Genomic DNA, 21904 nt, shown 5'->3' with positions numbered 1-21904 from the left:
TTGTGATATTATCAAAAATGGCAATTCCAAAATACACTATTGAATCACGTCATCATAATATATTTCATTCATGGACTGTCATGTCAAGGCATTTGCTTTTGCGAAGTAGTAATTTATAGCATGATAAATATGAACTGACTGATTAATCTATCAATTCAAAATGATGTCATTTATTAGATATTGTCAAGTCATAATCATTAAAATTAATGATAACATAGTGAATGATTCTCACTGCATTGCCTTCACTGAAATTTATAAGGACGTATGCCAGAAAAAAAAAAAAAAAAAAAAAAGAGGGAGAGAAAAAAGTTTCAACTCTTAATCAATAGATGTATAAGATAAAATCACTGCCTTTTTAATGATTTCAACATAAAATTATGCTACTCTTAGATGATAAATAGGAAAGTAAAACAAAAAGAAAATACACAAATCACGATTACTACATTTAGCCCTAAACCACGCACAACAAAGGAAAAAATAATACCTAGTTTTAAAGGTAAAAATGCTACTCATAAATGATAATGAATACATTTTTTATTGGTTAATTATTTCAAGAGATACGAACGATCATTTTAGGAAAATATGTTACAAATCAATTGCCCTTTTAGTTTTAAAGTTAAATATGCTGCTCGTAAATGATAAATAGGATATTATAATGAGAATAAACCCAAATCATGATCTACCACATGTAGCCCTAAAGCACATGAAACAAAGAAACAAATAATACCTGGTATGGATGTACGTTTTTCGGTAATTATCTATTGCTTGTAGGACGGAAGAATACCACATTAACTGGCTACTCTAAGAAATCTAGATACTCCATTATGAACCAGGAAACCTTCAGACATGTAGCATTGAAGCACATAAAAACTCACAGAGAAAGAGCTTTAATTATGAATCAGTGTTTCTGTAATTACTGGTTGTGCCTCCTATCAAAAACTACCATGGATTAATCGGGTGTTCGAAAAGCATAGCAGACATTCGGTCGTTAATTGAAAAGAATAATATAAACCAAAGACCCAAAAAAACAAAACTCACTTGCCAGCAAGGCATGATTAACGTGGATTATGAACTCGCCTAATGTGCACCCTTAAGATTCAATTTTCATGTACTTGTAATCAGTACTTATCATTCCCAAAGCCTGCGCATACCACATAAAGTAAATCTAGATCACCTAGGAACGCTAATTCGCGAGGGTCCAGCAAATTTTACAGGTTCCTCCCGGGCAAAAAAAAATATGAGAAAGACACCAGACATTACACTAAGAGGAAACGACAGTTGAGAGATGCCTCCAACAAAGAAAAGGACTGCGGGTAGTGAGCAGCAATCAGTGCGCGTAATGTTCCAGAAGTTCAAGCAAGAAATATGCAACATATTCCATCCAATGATTAGATATCTGGTGGACTGAAAGGGAGGCAATACCATCATTCGGGAGACCCCATGCAGGACTATAGCAGAAAAAAGTGGAGGATTACTAAAAAAGTCCTAAATTTTTTGTAGTTGTGCCAATTTAGTTCTAAACTTATTTTTTGATCAATTGAATCATAAACCTTTTACAATTGTGCCAGTTCAGTCATTCCGACCAAAATTGGCTGATTGGTGCTAACGTGGCCAATTGCAAAATATTTAAGATTTTTTTAGTTATTTTTCCCTAGAAAAAAGTGACTTAAACATAATGTGCAAGAACTACAGCTGATCATACCATTCCTGCAAATCGTGACAACATATGAGGAACAGAGCAGAGATAGTATGCACACGGAGAAAATTAGGTTATATCAGTATATCGGTCGCTCCACTTTAATTTTTTTAGTTCAAAGGTGTCGGTTATCTTCTTCCATTCTTTTTGCACCTTATGGGTTAGTGTCTTATTTTATTGAAGCTACAGTGAATCGTCAGTCTATTTTACCCAACACAATCTACTATATTTCCTCTGTAATGTATTCAAGTACATGCCATATATTTATAATTTCATTATTTTCTTATTATTTCCTCTTTAAACATTCCTTTTTTCTTGATTCTCTTTCTCTAATCTTTGTAATTAAGATCACATTGTACATTGAAATCTTACACTTCAATTTTGTCCATTAACTTATCAAATTATGATGAGATAATGTCATTTCTTCTTCTTCTTTTTTAAAGAATTTCATATTATATCCCAAAAGTTAGACGATGTTGTGTGATTTTGTAACACATATCATCTTTTTCCTTTGGCGAACTTCATCATTTTGCAATCTCTTGATTTAGAACATCTTTGGGGGTCTAAAATCTTGTTTGCGCTTGGCCAAAGTATAATGACTTTTCCAATAGTTCCTCCATATGTACATGCCGCAAACGTACTACAATGTGAAAGGCCAGTAATATGTACATTATGAGCTGAATGAAATTGCTGTAAGGTCAAAAATTCAGCCTTTTCCTCCTATTCATTTACAGGGAATGATCCTACAGCATCCATAAAATCCTGTTAGAATTCGCATTCATCCGAAAGAAATGCAACCAGATGAGTGTAGACCCAAGTCATTTTGTACTATAACGAGGATGAGATGAGAGATTATGCAAAGAGTGATAAACGTTGAGTTAACTTGGAGCTTTTGCAGACCTTACAGTTCACAAAACTCTAATTGAAGAAAACTTGTAGCTTTCCATTCCATTTTTCAATTGAGATGCACAGCGATGGTGCCATTTTCCTGGAATTATTAGATATGCCGTATGCATATATTTCAAGTATTCAACTGGATGGGTCGCTGAATTGGTTAGTGAACTTAACTTAAAACATTTGTGGTTTTTTAGGATTTCCATATGGTTCCAGTTCCTAAGTTATGGAAAAATAGCAAAATTTGGTATTGCTCGATTTTTCAAATAATCAGTTGAATGGATCATTCCACCACCTTTAGGTAGTTTGTCGTCTTTGAATTCCACCCAAAAAAAAATATATTGCATTTCAATTAAACATAATAACGAACACTTTGTGTGTAAATTTAGAGAGCCAATGTATGGTCAAGAAGAAAAATAAACCGCTTGCAGTCTCGTCATGGACAAGCTAGTAGGCCCCTGGAGTCTCCATGGGCATCCCGGAATGATCAATAAAGGTAGACAATTACATAAACACAATTAAACTACCATCATAATCAACAAACACCCAAACAATGATGATAAATGGAATTAGTAACTCACAAAAAAATATTACTAATTCATAAAACACCCAAAGCAAAAGCTAATATCCTCACATAAAACACAGGTCGAGTTCAATGTACAAATTTCATCACGTGCCCACTATCAGCACGGGCGAGCTACGCAATCACTCAAAACATTTTTGACTGACAGGAAATGAAAATACCTCTTTCGAGAGCATTGCGTTTGAGCCAAGTTCATTTCCCCACAGATACCACACTGCCCCTGAAAATTGATATCCACGGCGGTGGCGGCGCAACAACTAGAAATTGCCAACGGAAGAAATGAATAGATCGAAACGCTTTCAGGCATGAAAGCACGTGACAAGCCCACACGCAAAAGTGAAACTCGGAATCCTAGAAATGGAGGAACGAATAGGGTACATCGGAAGTGAAGGAGTGAACGGAGACATGGAAAAGGGAGCAATTGAGGGAGTGCATAGAAAAGAATCCTTGGCGACGTCAGGGGAAAAAAAGTTTAGTTTTTTTCTAGCACACTTATAATCTTCAAAATTACGTGAGTATCGTTATTTTTTCTCGGTCGAAAAATGTCTTTGTTGAGATCTTATTCATATCAAAGTCAATAAAATAATGCACATCCTCTTGTATTATGCATTTTGATTGTAGTATAAAAAGCACTGTCGATTCTATGCCCTAAATTTGATTTCAAGGCAATAATTAGGTTCGGAAAAATTGAAGTGAATTAATATATAATTGGATTTGATCAAGTCCAACTATATGAATAGACCGATTGCCAAATACAACATAAAAAGGTATTATTACATGAAAAAAGCAAGAATATTGTTGATTAGATTTAAATTAAAACAAAAGGAGCAGGAGAAAAAGAAAAAAAAAGAAAAAAAAATAGAAAAAGAATACACTTTATATTTTTTATGGTAAAAATAAACCCCAAAAAAAGAATATCTCAGAAAAAATAGAATAATATGCAAAAAAAAAAAAAAAACTCAAAGAAAAAAGCTTGGAGGCACCTCAGCACTAGCATTCCAACCTGCGGTTAACGGGGCCCGTCACCCACTTAGGCCGGGGCCCCGGCCCATGACAAAAAATTTTCAGGTTGGGCCGCATAGGCCCAAATTTTTTTTTAAAAAATTGCTTGCGTTGAATGTACGGTCTCTTATAAAGAAAATTCAATACCGGTTTCAACAATATATGCTGGCCCAAATGAATTTCCAACAATTATCATGGCTGATATCTGAAAGAGAACAACCGTATATTTTTACACGGCAAACGAATTAACAAATTCAAATGAACAAACACCTCAGTTATGTGAGAAATAGAAATACAATGAGATGATTATTGAGAATGAAAACATGTGTCAAAGACATGCCACCACATGGAAAAACTAGATACATAATAAATTTAACAGGAAAAGGTACGTCAAATAGACACCATCAAAGGTAGTCATTATCATTAAAATTCTGTAGAGGAGAGATGAGGTATCAATGCCCAAGCGTACTTCTCAATTCCAGGCTTCACCTGTCCACTTCTCAATGGATGACTTTATAAACGTAGTATAACTCACACTTATAAACATAGTTATAAACGTAGTATAACTCAATGGATGACAAATGGGGTTAAATAACTCACACTATATTTTTCTGAGTCGACATTTCAATAATCAAGAGTGAATGTTTATATGGAAGCCAAAACTCTGGCACCTAAAAAGGAAAGAGGAGAAAAGGAGACAAATGGGGTTAAATGCCAGCTATTTATAGGCACATTGCTGCAGTTTATCACTGGCTTCCAAAGATTGGTGGTGTGGTGGCATGGATATGTGTTGGTCCCATCCGGAATTGAAGGACTTGCATTCCTTGAATTCACCATGGTTTGAGTTTGGATGCCATTCCACGACTAGCGCTTCCCTGTCTTGTCCTGAATATTTGATGTACTTGCCATCTATGGGAGATCTTGTATGGTCTTCAAAACTTGGACAACTTCACTCATCCAGGGACGAGCATCCGGATCCATTTCAAGGCAGTGAACAGCCAACTGCAAAGCAATCTGGGCACCTTTTCCTGAGAATTGATTTTCGAGCCTTGAATCTATCAATTCATACAAACTTCTTTCCTCTTCCAGATGTGACCGAACGTAGTCAACAAGGAGGAGTCCATCATCAGTGAAGTCATAGGATTTTCTTCCGGTCAAGAATTCAAAAAGGACCACACCAAAACCATAGACATCACTCTTTATTGTAAAGTGCCCTGCAATAATATATGTGGGGTCAGTAGTCAGGAATGCCAAGAATACGTACCAGTTGATTCTAATCGGATATAAATACAATGCATGGAGTACCCGCCAAATATCTCAACCACCTCTAGCAATCAAAAACAAATAAGGTTGAGACAATAACTTTGTTCTGTCCTTCCATCACTCCTTTTTTTTATTATGATTATACTAGTCAAGCACCCTATTGAGTATTAGTGAAATTATCAAAGCAATTGGCGGCATAGAAGTGTACTAAAGCCCAAATTGAGATATTATCGATGATGGCAATTACAAAATACAATATTGGATCTCTCTCTCTCTCCTCCCCACCCCCACGTGACCGAACACTTCTTCTTCTTTCTTCGCGTGCGGGCCCCAGCGAACGAGGAAGAACGGCTGCAGCTCACCGTCGCCGCTCGCACCGCACGCTCGCGCGACGCCATGCACCCCGCTGCTTCCTGCTCGCGCCGCCATCCTCACCGTGCGCCGTCCAGCCCCATTCGGCCTCTGCTCGGCCCTATTCCGCCCGACCAGCCGCTTCTGGCCACCGCCCGACGTCCCCCTTGCCCTCTACCGGCCTTGCTCCGCCTTTTCAGCCCCCGGAGCAGCTTCGTTCGACTAAGAACAGCAGCTGGAAAATGGGTTTCCAACAGCGGTTCTAGGCCCGTTTTGAGGTTTCCGAACCCCGAACCCGAGGCCCGCTTTGGAGTTTGTTGTTCCTCGCGTCGCCCGTCGATTGATCCGATTTGCACGCGATTTGGTAAGTAATCTCACTAATCCCTTATTAGTTGGCTAATTATGCTTAAGGGTTGTTTAATTTTAATTAATTAGGTTTAGGTGATTATATTAAAATGGATTAGTGATTATTAGTTAATTGTGATGCAAATTAGTCAAATTAAATGTGTATTTAGTAAGTAGACATGGTCTACTATTTATTGAAAGTATCTTGGGATTTTCCCAACCTAATCGGGCTTCAATTAGGCTTTTAGGGCATAAGTAGAATTTTTGGTACTTAAATATTAATTTTTGGAATTAAATTAAATAATTATTTATTTTCCGAAAATTCAACTGGGATGGCTTGTGATTGGAATTTTATGCTGGTGATCATGGTGAAGTCCGTTTATTTAATTGGGCTTTATTTTGAGCTAAATTGAATTTTTAGTATTTATTAATTAATTTTCGAAATTAATTAATTAATTATTTATTTTTCAGAAATTAAGATTGAGATGGCCAACAGCCGAAATCTTGTGCTGATCGTCGTGGTGCAGTCCGTTTATTTAATTGAGCTTTAATTTGTATGGAATTGATCTAAATTGTGAATTTTATGATATATTCCTATTGAGTTGATTTGATTATTCGATTGCGAATTAATTGGGTATCGATAGTGGATTGGCGAACTTTAGAGAAAGGCGTTGTTTCATAGTGGAATCATGGTAGACAGTAAATCACCTGGAGAAGGGTACATTGGCTCGGTGATTAAGTATTGGCATCTAAAATAACACGTGGCTCGGTGATCTGATACGTCACTTTGGTGAACTAGTACCTTAGAGAATGCACGTGAGTCCAACGATTGAGTATTGGCATCTAAGAGGGCACGTGGCTCGATGATCGATGCGTCACTTTGCTAAACTAGTGCCTTAGACAGTAAATCGATAGGATAAAAAAGAGCCATATTTTTCATATTGAAACTTATAACCAAACTTTTATACAAAACGCAAACCAAAGTACTACATAACTATTCACATCAAAATGGAGATCTCAAAAGAAGATGGAATCTCAGTCCATCCAGGTCGTACACAAAATTCCTTTCGGTATTATCTTCTTCTTCCAAAAATCCTTCTCCTCAAGTTTCACCTCAAAGATCTCATTTTCAGATTCCTCTTCCTCAGCTCCTCATCGGGGTCCTGAAATGTTTTCCCCCAAACCGGGATGAGACTACGTCTCAGCGAGTTCTACCCCACTAAGGCCCGATTAGTAAATAATTATACTATAGGCTGCCTAAATATGCACAGGGCATAGGACTTACCTTGGCCTTAGATCCCACATGCAAGTCAATATAATTCATAATAGGCACCCATTTACTCCAAACAAATCAAACCAGTCGATTACATGTCACACGAATCATTCTCCACTGAGGAATATCTAAAAGCTAGGCCACGTGCATTCTCCAGGATGACATTCCAAGTCTCCGAGCCACGTGCCTCAAATCTTGGGCCCACATGCATTCTCTAAGGCGACCTCTTCACCAAGGTGGTACATCAAGTCACCGAGTCACGTGCCATTTTAGATGTCATTCTCAAATACTTGACCTACGTGCATTCTCTAAGGCACTAGTTCACCAAAGTGACGCATCGATCACCGAGCCACGTGTCCTTTTAGATGCCATTCCGGAACGTCGGGCCCACGCGCATTCTCTAAGGCACTAGTTTAGCAAAGTGACGCGTTAGATCACCGAGCCATGTGCCCTCTTAGATGCCAATACTCAATCATTGGACTCACCTGCATTCTCTAAGGTACTAGTTCACCAAAGTGACGTATCAGATCACCGAGCCACATGTCATTTTAGATGCCAATACTTAATCACCGAGCCAACGTACCCTTCTCCAGTTGATTTACTGTCTACCATGATTCCACTATGAAACAACGACTTTATCTAAAGTTCGTCAATCCACTATCGATACCCAATTAATTGTCAATTGAATAATCAAATCAACTCAATAGGAATATATCATAAAATTCACAATTTAGATCAATTCCATACAAATTAAAGCTCAATTAAATAAACGGACTGCACCATGACGATCAGCACGAGATTTCGGCTGTTGGCCATCTCAATCTTAATTTCTGAAAAATAAATAAATAATTAATTAATTTCGAAAATTAATTAATAAATACTAAAAATTCAATTTAGCTCAAAATAAAGCCCAATTAAATAAACGGACTTCACCACGATCACAGCATAAAATTCCGGTCACGAGCCATCCCAGTTGAATTTTCGGAAAATAAATAATTATTTAATTTAATTCCGAAAATTAATATTTAAATACCAAAAATTCCACTTAGGCCCTAAAAGCCTAATTGAAGCCCGATTAAGGTCGGAAAAATCCCAAGATACTTTTAATAAATAGTAGACCACGTCTACTTACTAAATACACATTTAATTTGACTAATTTGCATCACAATTAACTAATAATCACTAATCCATTCTAATCTAATCACATAAACCTAACTAATTAAAATTAAACAATCCTTAAGCATAATTAGCCCATTAATCAGGAATTAGTGAGATTACTCACCGGAATCGCGCGCAAATCGGATCAATCCGACGGGGGCGACGCGAGGAACAACAAACTCCAAAGGAGGCCTCGGGTTCGGGGTCCGGAAACCTCAAAACGGGCCTAGAACCGCTGTTGGAAACCCATTTTCCAGCTGCTGTTCTTGGCCGAACGAAGCTGCTCCGGGGGCCGAAAAGGCGGAGCAAGGTCGGTGGAGGGCAAGGGGGACGCCGGGGAGGCCGGGCGGTGGCCGGACGAAGCTGGGCGGTGGCCGGAGGCGGCTGGTCGGAGCGGAACAGGGCTGAGCAGAGGCCGAACGGGGCTGGATGGCGCACGGTGAGGACGGCAGGCGCGGGCAGGAAGCGGCGGGGTGCACAGCGTCGCGCGAGCGTGCGGTGCGGGCGGCGGGATGGGCGGCGACGGCGAGCTGCAACTTCTGTTCTTCCTCAGTTCGCTGGTTCGCACGCGAAGAAAGAAGAAGAAGAAGTGGTGTTCGGTCACGTGGGGTGGGGAGGAGAGAGAGAGATAAGGCTTGACCGGTCAAAAGAAAAGAGAGAGAGAAGAGTGAGTCGGTGGGGGGAAAGCTGTCCGCACGAAGGGGGAGGGGAGAGGAGAGAGAAAAGAGAGAGAAATAGAGAGAAAAGGGAGAGAAAAAGAAAAAGGGAAAAGAAAATAATATTTTAAATAAGAAAACACAATTTTCTTATTATTTTTATTATTTTCCTTTTCTCATTCCCTTTTATTTTCTCCTTATCTTCGATTTTTCCTTCAATAATTTATTTCTTGAAATTTCGGACTCGTCAATAATTTGACGGCCAATGAGACAGAATCCTAAAAATGAATTGTGACATGCTCGAATATTTGATTCCCAAAACCAAATTAAATTTCATAGTTAGAATCAATCAAACGCGATTTTAATCCAATTCAACCAATTGAGTAGCTTTTAGGGATTTTATTGCAGATACATCCCTTAACGGCTTCACCCAATAGGTTAGTTAACTCGTGAGTGATCGGATCGGTGAAAAAGACCATAGACACGTTGACGACATTGCCCATTTCACTTGATTGAAACAGAGTCGAATTTCAAAATGTCACACTTCCATAGTCCGACCTACTTTTTCTTCGAACATTTTATATGCATCGGCATCAGATAAACGATTCATATGGACCGACTCGTCAGCACCCATGTCATGGCACAAATCATAGAATCTACTAGCAAATACCACCTTGCTGCCCTTGTCATTGGAGGGAATACCTACCATCCCAAACTTCATCTAGGAGAAGTAAGAACCTCGTGCCTTCCAACTCGTCATTTATGAGTTGTGCAATCTCAATCGGGTCCCTTCCGCCCTCCACTTTCAGCTTCAGACGCTGTGTGATTGCATTTTGCACCTTCTCGATATTCCTGGCCTTCGATACTGATACCCAAAGGACAATGTCAAAGATTTTCTTAACTTCTTCACTATTATTCAAATTCTGCATCACCGTAGTTTTCCCAGTGCCCACCGATCCCCAGAGTCCGATCATTTTAAATTCTCTCTCCCTTAGATTACCCAAAATCTCTTCGACGGCCTAGTGTAGCGAAGGCTTACCCTTAGTCCTCGGAGCGTCTATGACTCTCACGGGCTCCGGGGATCTTTTAACTACCCCTCCATCATCAAGTTTTCCTTCTTCTAGCAGGACTTTTAATTTCTCACGCTTCTTGGCCATATGCTTGCTGAGATTTGCACAGGACCAGAACCGAGCGTATCTCCAAGCATGCACGGTCTCTTCATTGTACTTTCTTTCCAATTCGAGTACTTCTTGTTCGGCCACCTCGACCCTGCTAATCCAGGCTTCCCGTACATTGGTTAGCCTGTTCATCCTGTCTATTTTTGCCTCTAAATCATGCCTTGTTGCTTTAAGTTTTCCTGCTTGCTCCTTCATCTCCTCAAAATTAACCTTGAAATGATTAGCATAGTCAATTTTTTGACAGATGTAGCCAAAAATGCCACGTCCATCCTTGTGGCCTTCGACTGCTGCTGCAGAAGCTGCTGCTTCAAGCATCAATATCACAAGAACAAAATCAATTTGAAAAAGCCCTACAAGAAAATGCAGATTACTTGGGTAGAAAAGAGCAAGTAATCCGGTTTAGTCATGAGATGTAAACTTAGACAAAAGGAAAAACAGAGTTTGACTTTACATTTGTCAAGCGAAAGTACAGGAAAACAAACTCTAATAAAGAGAATGAGTTTAACTTTTGCAATGATACTGAGATTTTAACAGAGATGTCTCAACAATAAATAATGTAGAACTTCTGCATTTGGCTCAATTACAGTCTCAGTGAATATAACCCACATGTTCGAACCTATGTTTTTGGGAAAGATCAGTACCTAAACTAGAACATGTTTATTTGCTACTGTAATAAGCCTAAGGCAAGTCAAAGTAATAATAAAAGTCTCCGCAGTTACAATCTCGCAGTTCTCAATTCAGTTCAAGTAGTGAATCTGAATGCCTACTTTCCACAAAAAGTGGACCAAGTAGACCAAATGGAAAAAAAAAAAAAAAAAAAAAAAAAAGCTTCATCTTATTATCGGGTGCTTAAAGGAAGTTGCCGTCTTAGCCACGCACGGTAAGAAATTTAAGGTTCTCCATGGACGTCCACTGAGGCCAATTAGAGAGATCCACTGATTCAGAAGAAGACAGTTTTAGACCACTAGAAATTAGGTGATGGCAAAAGATGGCAGCAGTGTGAGCTGCAAAAGATGCATTTTTTGTGATCGCACCATCGTTTCATCACGTAGCAGAGGATCAATCTTGCAATAGAGAGTGGATCTTTTGAAGCACAGGCTTACGCACAGAAAGGAAGGAAAGAACAAGAAAAAGAAGAGATAAAAATACAGTCCCATAAGCAACATATCTTAGATTTAGAGAGAGGGACGAAGCATCTCGCATACCTGATTCTGCAAGATTGAGATTGGCAAGATGAGAAAGTCATCCACAGTTGAAGCTGCTCGATGGAGAGAGAAGGGATGAATCAGTGGTAATCCATTGACCTTGACTTGTCAGAAAGACCAAATTGCACCTGTACAATTGCATGAATTTCCTCTTACACCTTAGCACATGATTGTAAATTGGAAAGTTTCGGGACAATGCCTCCACGTGTCTAATTAGGGGTTTGAATACTGACCACCTACTTTCTCCTCGCTCCTTTAACTTCGTAAAGTTCAAATAATATTTCAGTTTATTAGGAGAAAAGGCTTTTCTTCTTTTGCCCAGAGAGAGAAAGTCAATAGGCAATTTCATGCCTAGAAACGAACGGGACGAAATAACTTTATGTTTTTTCTTCTTGGCTAAAAAAAAACAACCAGTTATGAAGCTTCATTTATTTGATAGAAAATGAATGATTTAAAAAAATATTTTTCTAAAATAATTATTTATATCGTTTGAAATAATTAGTTATGAAAATACTTTTATTATCAACAAAATTCTTATTATTTTCAGAAAAAATGAAAATATTTTTTTATTCGTGCATTTTTATCGGAAAGTATATTCAAAATTATTCATCTTTTGTGAAATAAATCAATCCTAATTTTCTATCTTTAAGTGGATGGTCAACTTTGTTAGAATCGTCCACCCGAGAGAGTGCAAGCAATATCTACTCTTCCACAAGATTCTTGGATACAAATATACAACTAATACATGTAAGCCCTGTTTATAAGTAACATTAGATGATTTGAGGCCCATCTTATCTAACATCACAAGTCAATTAGTGAGTTGGTTACCACTCTCTTTCTTAAGAACTTGTCCTTCGTTACTTTATTATTGCGACTCACTATTCATATTAGGTATGACTTGTTTCAAAGTAGATAGATTCTAGGTTCTATTCTGTCAGAGCGGATTCTCAATTTTTGTATTCGAGAACCAAATTGGTGGACCTTGGAATCGGCCTAGTATCAAATTGGCTGGTTCCAAAGTAGACCGGGATTTGGCCACATTTTTTTTTCTGTTTCACTTTTATTATTTATTGATTTAAGACCTTTAGACTTTGAAGGAGCAAACTTTAACGAAAATAAAAGTGGACCGACCTGATTATGTAAATAATCGCCAGAAATCCCCACAAAGTTGCCCAGCCTCTTGTGGTCTCTATAATCTGATTAGTCCTGCTCACCCCGCGAAATCAAGACGGAGGCTATGGAAGGACCTGACAGAGAGACTTCTCAGTTCTCTTCCAAAAGGTAACCAGACTTGGCCATGTAGAATTTGAGAATGTTATGTATATTTCCATAATTGATCTTGATTGATTGTAATTGATATTTTATTATTTTCGATAATTATCCTGTAAAGTCTACTTTTTGTTCAATAATATACATTATATTACATCTTTTTCGTCATGACTATTCTCAACTTCAAAGAACAAAAGGACCAGAATCAACGGGAAAGATAATCCCTAGCACATTTCCAGCAGCTTACAAATGTGCTCCCAATCAGCTTACTCTTGATATATATACAATGTCAAATACCGAGTAATCATAATGCTTCTATAAGGAGAAGAATATATGCAAATCCATCTCCATTCATGCTATTTGCTAAGTAATCTTATTTATGTTGTGTACAACAGTACCCATATTATTTTCTTTCAATTCGAATATGCAAGAGAAAGAAGATTTTTTTATTTGTTATTTTAAGAATCTTTTTTTTTATTTTTGGTTATTTTATCTCCTTTTCTTACATCTAATAACAAAATAGATCGATATAAGATAATGGGTTATTTTAATATGTCAATCGTTTTTATGGACGCAATAATTAAAATTCATATGGCTAGATAGAGTGCATACATGCTACCTTCATCAGTTCAGTCGACCCTTATGCTTCTCTTCCTCGAGACATTGCCCTTTTTATTAGGAAAATGGACAATGCCATGGTGACGGCTCGGTCATTCTTTCACCGGTAACAGGTGCTTTCCTTACCGGAGAATATTCCATGGAACCGGACTACTTTACCTAACCGGTTTTCAAGGGAAAAATAAGAAAGTTTCATCTGCCATTATTTGTTATATTTCGAGCCGGACTACTTCCTTCTTTGGGGTGCGATCATGGGAGATATTCTCCACCGCAGGCCTTCGATTTACGTTCTGCTCGGGTTTCATGTTCGTCCGTTCAAGGATCCGATTCCGACATCTCTTGCGGTTTCCTTCATTTCCTCAAATTTTTTCATACATGTTTGGTTTTCGGCTGGAATGTTCACGTGTTGTTTGGCTCGCATGTTTTAATAGTAGGATTGTTCATCATCTTTACTCATCATCAGGTACCCCACAACCGGTAGAGGAACTTGAGATATGTTTTGCCGACATCGGTTCCAGTCCGCCTGAATATAGCAGCAGAAAGGTCCTTATGCGCAGGGGTTTAGGACTGACGGAACCTCCGGAGGTCACGCAATGGCGGAGTTTTGCAGAGATTTACTTGATGAAAATCAGTTGACTAAGTTACCCGAGGATCCTCGGTGTCCTGTACTCTTGGTATTGTTTCTGAATAGAAATTACAAGCTTGGAACTATCAGTCCGTCTTTCTTTGATCACATGCCTGCTCTTGAAATCCTGAATTTATCCAGAACTCGGATCAAGTCCTTGCCAGAGTCTCTGTTCAGGTTAAGCCGCCTGAAAAGACTGTTCTTAAATCACTGTGAGTTATTGATGGCGTTACCTTCAAAAATTGGAGAACTTCAGCAGCTTGAGGTACTTGATCTTGAAGGTACTGAGATCATGGATCTGCCAAAGGAGGTGGCAAAGCTAACAAAGCTCACTTGCTTAGAAGTATCTTTTTGCCGACGCATAAATCAGGGCACAAAATCTGTGAGAGCAAATGCGTTGATTCCTCAAGGCAATATTTCCGCGTTATCTCAGTTAGAAGAATTAAGTATTGATGTAAATCCAGAGGATGAGAGGTGGGAGAGTGTTGTGGAAGCTATTGTTGATGACGTTTGTGGCTTGATAAGTCTGGATACACTTAAATTGTACCTTCCGCGAGTGGAATATCTGAGGAAATTCAAATGGTTTGGTACATACAAGGTGTCTAGATCATTGTCACATTTCAAATTCATTGTTGGCAATCATGATAAACGCATAATGAATCGACTCTAGTAGATCTTGAGTTTGCACTGGGATAGATCCCTGAAATATGTAAATGGTGTGGGGGTGCCTATAGATATCCAGAAGATGCTTCGGCATGCTTCTGCATTTTCTTAGACCGCCATACGGATATCACTTAGCTATCTGATTTTGGGATTGAGAACATGGAGCAACTGAAATGCTGCATAATTGGGGAGTGTAATGAGATTTGGGTTATTATTGATGGAACTGACATGTACGATGAAGCTGATAGAAGTGGAATTGTATCAGAAATATTGGAGGATGAAACGAGACTTCTCAAGTCACTTGAATATCTCTATGTATATCGTATGAAGAGTTTGAGTTGCATTTATGAGGGGCCGCTGCATCGAGGATCCTTGTCTCATCTTAAATGCTTGGCCTTAGTCACATGCCCTCGGTTGACTACTCTATTCACACCTGGCCTACTGGAAAATCTTGATAGCTTAGAAGAGCTCAAAGTCAAAGACTGCCGTGTTGTCTCAAGTTTAGTGACGTGTGAAGATACTTCTATTTACGAGAGTACTCACTTCCTCCCCAACATGAAAAGGATATCCCTATTCTCGTTGCCAGAACTCATTAGCATTTCCGGTGGCTTACGCGTTGCACCAAACTTGGAACGAATGAGCATTATCGATTGTCCGAATCTCAAGAGTCCATCACCTGATGAAATCTGTTGCAATCATCCGACAGGGACTAAAGGTAAGAGTAATTATCAGCGAAGAGCATTGTTCTGTTGAGATGATGCCTGTCTTTTTCTTTCCCTTTCATTTTATGCATTTGATTGAACAAGTTAAAAGCTGCAGGGGAAGAGAAAATTGGAAAGTTAACATTTATCTGAATGAAATCTGATCTCCTTTCAAATCGGATATCTGATATCACCCTTGAAATGTTTATGAATGAGGCGGCGACAGCTAACTATACAATATTCTGGCCATTCTAATGTTAGCTTCAGAACTATGACTGCTTCTGATGCATGTATTTTCAGTGTACAAAACCAAATATCGGCACAGCATTAGTGTGCAGTGATTTGGATTGCTAGTCTATTTTTGCTGCTGTAAACGGGCTTCAAGCTTGTAGATTGACGAAATACTAGCTGGCTTATTTACTATTTTTTGGTAGGAGAATTTCTTTATTAGAGTGCCGAGGAGTTATTATCAATGTCAATTGTGAATAGATAATCTAAATTCCTGTTTTACATTCTGTGGAACTACTGTACTTTTTATCTGGTGATATGAAGATCTTATTTCATGATATTCTGCTTGTGTTTGTTGGAGGTACTATACCGGAAAAAAGGAAAGGAACATACTTTTTATTTATTTTTGGTCTTGTGAAAGAATGAACTTGAAATTAATGTTTGGTTTATGTTACAAAGTCCAACCAAAGGTTTAAGTTATAAGGCAAGAAAGAGAGATTACGTGTATATAAAATTTTCAAATTGTGTTACTGTTTGCATTGCAATAATCGTGGATGCGGGCATATCAACCTCATTGGACGTGAAATCACCACAATAGGGCCAACAATGCCCCATATTGTTATAAATTCCATTCTTGCCGACTGCTATTTGCCGCTACTTAAGACGAAGGTTATCATAAGCTCTGTAAAAAATGATGTTCAACACTTTAATACTCCCTCTCATATGCAACCCCGGAAAAATTAAATGATGAATGCACTTTAGGAATAAGATAGGAAAATAACCCACTTGAAATGAAATGTTAAATGGGGCATGGAAAATCGAGTTTATGCTCTAGTACCAAATTAAAAGTCCAATGTGAAAGTTTAAGTATTGAGTGGATGCAGACTATAGGACCCTTATAAGCCCCAAAAGAAGCAAAGTGGGATATATTACTATTATATGTAGCTTGTTATAGTGGACTTATAGTCTAACTCTGGTTTTGCGTTTTGACGGCTCATGCATTTGCCCCACTAACACTTGTCAAGCTGGAGTTGATTGCCAGTGTCCTTAGGAGTGCTCTTTGTTCCCAGAGTTTTATTTGGCTATATTGGTATGGAAGTGACTAACAATTATTGTGTGTTGTAGATTATCTAGCAAAGGGTGATGATAGCGATGCTTCTCATAGGAAGACATAAGTTTGTGACAGATCTAGAGTAGGTTGAGGGCGTGATATCACAAGAATGAGCAAAGTACGTCAGAGATTGGTTGCATAGAATTATTTTAGTCTATATCAAGAGATATTGCTGCTTAATCTTTTCCATCGCTTTGATTGCAAGTTGAATATGTTGTCATAGTTTTCTGTTGTCAACCACAAATATCCACGTAGGTGGCTACATACCCTCCTCTATTTGGGACTGAATAATTACTTCAATTGGAAAAGTAACAGGTGCTACGCCGACTGGCAGATTAGTTGATTCATCTTTTAATTCCTGTTTAGATGAAGTGGCTTGGTGCTTATTGTTCCCCTATGTGACCCAAATCGATGGTCACTTGTTTCGTCTGATATGCTAATTTCGTATTTGAGCAGCACAAAGTATTCCAAATGATGCAAGCAGAGAGCAGCCTGCTCCTACTGTGGTTTCGTCTACAACCACTGTTAATGCAGACCGTTCAACTTCTAAACTCAAAAGGGAACCTAAAGTTGCTTCTTGGCTGCGGAAATTCAAATTTAAAGATCTTAAGTTAGCTGCTAGAAACTTTAGTGCTGCAAGTCTTCTTGGTAAAGGTGGTTTTGGCTCTGTACGTGGATTTACGAATGAGAAATTAGTAGTCGCTCCTCAGCTGCGGAAATTCTCATTAAAGGATCTTAAGTTAGCTACAAGAAACTTTAGTCCCGAGGGTCTGCTTGGTCAAGGCGGTTTTGGCCGAGTCTTTAAGGGTTGGATTGAAGAAAATGGGACTGCTCCTGCCAGCCCTGGCACTGGGTTGATTGTTGCTGTTAAGATTTTCGAGCTAAGTGGGCAGCTGGCTTACGAACGATGGCTGGTAATATTTCATGTGATGATATTTTCTTTCTGGATTAGTATGACTTTTGAACTCTTGCACTTTCCACGTGCCAGGCTGAAGTGAGTATTCTTGGTCATCTAGTGCATCCAAATTTGGTAAAGTTAATTGGATATTGCGTGGAAGGGAACCAAAGGCTTCTTATATATGAGTATATGCAACGAGGGAGCTTGAAAGATCACCTCTTTGAAAGTATGCGCACTTGTCCTTTAACATGTGCTTGGTGCCCTTAATGACATGTCCTACATTATGTTCGTACTATATAAGTACTCACGGTAAAACGACCCACCTATATGGATATGGAAGTCATGTCTCCCACGAAAACTATTTGATTGCTACTAGAATCTGGATAATAATTTTAAGGAGGAAAAAATGTCACTTGTCCTTATTATGGACGTCTTTCCAGAAGATTGTAGGGTTCAGAACCATAATTTCCTAAATAATTTACAATGCTCATACTCTGTTGAATGTTCTTCTGCCTGAATTTTTTTTATATATGTAAATTGCTTTTTTGATGTGCCACCGACCAAAAGGATGCAATACCAGAGACTTTCAATGTTATCATATACTCAGAGGACATTATAGTTCGATGCCAGGGAAAAAGAAAAAGAAATAGCGGAAGATCATGTGATATGGTCATGAAATGTCACTTTCTAGCAGCTTCGTCCGTGTGTGATTTTAGTAACGTTTTATCATCTTTGTCTCTCAGTAGTACATCTTAGGGAATCTTGAGGCTTAATTCTCTCTAACTTGGTCATTTAGGTGCAAGAACACTAGAGTTGTATCGTATTGAGGATCAAACTTAGTACAAGGCTTGCAAGTATGCTAGTAATGATATTTAATGGAAGGGACATGCCTGCCAATTGAACAACTCTCGAAAGATACTAAATGTTTTTAATAGTAGGGCATATTCCTTTGCATAAGCATTATTTTCATTTTCATGAGAAAAGAAAGGGAATCCTGCTGTAGTTTCTACCATATTCTTGTCCTGCCTACTAATTCTCAGCAGTTATTTTTCAAAAGTTGGTATCAGTTTTAACCAAAGTATCTTTGACTATGGTGACTTCAGAAAGGCAATATTGATTTATCTGTGATGACAAATATTTTATTAGTTAATTCTTGTGTTCTTTTGTGGGCTGTGTAGCGGAATTGCCTCTCACTTGGCGTAACAAGACGAAAATAGCGCTGCAAGCTGCAGAGATTCTTGCTTTTCTTCATGGGAAGGCAGAACCGCCAGTGATATTTCGTAATTTTAAACCTTCCAAGATCCTATTAGATGATGTAGGTAGCAAAAGCTGGGGTGACATTCCTTTTTCCTTTTTAATCACGATGTTTGACTTTTCCATTACTCGTCTTTTTAGGACTACAATGTCAAGCTTACTGGTTTTGGACTTGCAACTGTTCTCGAGGGAGATGACTCTCACTCCGGCACTGTCGTAGGAACACTTGGCTATATTGACCCGGAATACTTAATGCGTGGTATGTGTATGTTTCTACGAGCAATTTGTGGATGAGAGATGTCCAAATAACCTGCACAAAAGTGGTTGAGTAAGATTTTTGACATGTCAAATTATCCTGTGGCATAGAAAAGGAGAGAACAGCCCCAATCTACACACCTCATTCACAACATGTGCACCAATTTTGACAAAGAACTGAATTGAATTAGGTAGATATCAATCGTGACCAAAGACAAGAAAATTAGAGGGACGGTCATATACCGATATAACCTAATTTTCTCTTTGTGCATCCTGTCTCTGCTCTGTCCTCATATGTTGTCATGATTTGCAGGAATGGTATGTGTTGGAGTAATTAAATATTAAACCATATTTTCATCTAACAGCTTAAATTTTTTGAATAGTTGGTAGTAGTCTACCAAAATCTCATATGGTATCGAGTTAGAGGTCCCGAGGTCAAATCTTTCCATACCTTATTTGTCTCTTTAATTAAATATGTCAACACTTAGTACTAGACAAAGAGGTCAGAGTTAGAAGTCCTAAGTTCAAACATTTCCATACCTCATTTGTCTTTTTAATTAAATATGTTCACACTTAGTACTAGACAAAGAGATTCGGATTAAGTGTGAGGGGGAGTGTTTCCAAATGATGTTATTCCCTTACTTTCAGTCCTTGGGGTATCTTATCATTGGATGGATTATATTGCATATTTCTTGCTTGAACTTCTGGAACATTACGCGCAGCGTACCTTGTGGAATGACTGATCGGTGCTCAGTACTTGCAGTCCTTTTCTTCGTCGGAGGCATCTCTCAACTGTTGTTTCCTCTGAGAATAATGTCTGGTGTCTTTCTCATATTTTTTTGTCCAGGAGGAACCTGTAAAATTTGCTGGACCCTCACGAGTCAGTTTTCCTAGGTGATCTAGATTTATTCAGCCTTTGGGAATGATAAAGGCTGATTACAAGTATATGAAAATTGGATCTTGAGGGTGCATATTAGGCGAATTCGTAATCCACGTTAATCGTGCAATGCTGGCAAGTGAAATATATATATATATATATATATATATGTCTTTGATTTTATTATTCTTTTTATTAACGACCGAAAGTCCACTATACCATTCGAACACCTGATTGATCCCCATCAGGTATGGTGCTTTTTGATAGGATGCACAACCAGTAATTACGGAAACTGATTCATAATTAAAGTTCTTTCCCTGTAAGTTTTTATATGCTTCAACGCTACATGTCTGAAGGGTTCCTAGTTCATAACGGAGAATCTAGGTTTCTTAGAGTAGCCGGTTAATGTGGTAGTCGTCCGTCCTACAAGCAATAGATAATTACTTAAAAACGTAAATCCATACCAGGTATTATTTGTTTCTTTGTTTTATGTGCTTTAGGGCTACATGCGGTAGATCGTGATTTGTGTTTATTCTCATTATAATTTCCTATTTATCATTTAGGAGTAGCAAAATTTAACTTTAAAACTAAAAGGTCAATTGATTTGGAAAATATTTTCCTAAAAATGATCGTTTGTATTTTTGAAGTAACTAGTCAATGAAAAACCGTTTGACCTTATTGGTCGTGGACGTTTGTACTTTCGGTCACATAGGGAAGATGAAAGAATTTTGCCCGAATTGATGGATCCAAGGCTCACAAGTGAGTACTCAGAAAAAGGTGCCCAGATTGCTTTGTAGTTGGCTGCTGGCTGCCTTGAACTAGATCCGGATTCTCGTCCCTGGATGAGTGAAGTTGTCAAAGTTTTGAAGACTATCCAATATCTTCCATACATGCCAAGTACATCAGATATTGAGGACAAGACAGGGAAGCGCTAGCCGTGGAATGGCATCCAAACTCAAATCATGGTGAATTCAAGGAATGCAGCTCCTTCATTTCCGGATGGGACCAACACATATCCATGCCACCACACCACCAATCTTTGGAAGCCAATGATAAACTGCGGCAATGTGCCTATAAATAGTCGGCATTCAACCCCATTTTTCTCTTTTTCTCCTCTTTCCTTTTTTGGTGCCGGAGTTTTGGCTTCCATATAAATATTCACTCCTAATTATTGAAATGTCAATAGAGAAAAATATAGTATGAGTTATGCTACGTTTATAAAGTCATCCATTGAGAAGTGGTGAGGTGAAGCCCGAAATTGAGACTTGGGCATTGGTACCTTATCTCTCCTCTACAGTGTTTTAATGATAATGATTACCTTTGATTGTATCTATTTGACGTACCTCTTCCTGCGAAATTTATTATGTATGGAGCTTTTCCACGTTGTGGCATGTCTTTGACACATGTTCTCATTCTCAATAATCATCTCGTTGTATTTCTGTTTCTCACAAAACTGGGGTGCTTGCTCGTTTGAATTGCTAATTCGCTTGCTATGTAAAAATACACGGTTCTTCTCATTCAGACTTCAGCTACAATAAATTGCTGGAAATTCTTTTGGGCCAGCATTTCTTGTTGAAACCGGTATTTGAGAATTCAATGTAGGCAATCTTTTATTTTATTTTTATTTTATTTTTATTTGGGCCTATGCGGCCCAACCCAAAAAATTGTCAGAGGCTGCGAGACCGGCCCAAGTAGGTGACGGCCCCGTTAACCACGCCTAGGACAGAGGTTGAAATGCTGGTGCCATGGCGCCTCCAAGCTTTTTCTTTGATTTTTTATTTTCATATTATTCTATTCTTTC

At 38.4% G+C, this 21904-nt stretch overlaps 1 protein-coding gene across 2 annotated transcripts; it reads left to right on the top strand.

The window, feature by feature from the left end:
• The first annotated feature begins 14794 nt into the window (after window positions 1-14794).
• LOC120295720 (probable serine/threonine-protein kinase PBL11) lies at window positions 14795-21434 on the top strand. Of its 2 annotated transcripts, XM_039317159.1 has the most exons (6): window positions 14795-15494; window positions 17276-17733; window positions 17808-17943; window positions 18896-19032; window positions 19113-19230; window positions 20816-21434. In XM_039317159.1, exons 1-6 carry the CDS (start codon window positions 14939-14941, stop codon window positions 20842-20844), a joined length of 1434 nt encoding a protein of 477 aa, XP_039173093.1. In that variant the 5' UTR covers window positions 14795-14938; the 3' UTR covers window positions 20845-21434. The 2 variants fall into 2 exon arrangements, with proteins under 2 accessions (XP_039173093.1, XP_039173092.1); XM_039317158.1 differs by lacking the exon at window positions 20816-21434 and having other exon boundaries at window positions 19113-19622.
• Window positions 21435-21904: the final 470 nt, after the last annotated feature.

Source organism: Eucalyptus grandis, chromosome 7 (assembly GCF_016545825.1).
Source record: "Eucalyptus grandis isolate ANBG69807.140 chromosome 7, ASM1654582v1, whole genome shotgun sequence".
NCBI classification, from domain to species: Eukaryota; Viridiplantae; Streptophyta; class Magnoliopsida; order Myrtales; family Myrtaceae; genus Eucalyptus; species Eucalyptus grandis.
Note: the sequence above shows the minus strand (reverse complement) of the source record. Positions and strands in the feature narration are given on the sequence as shown.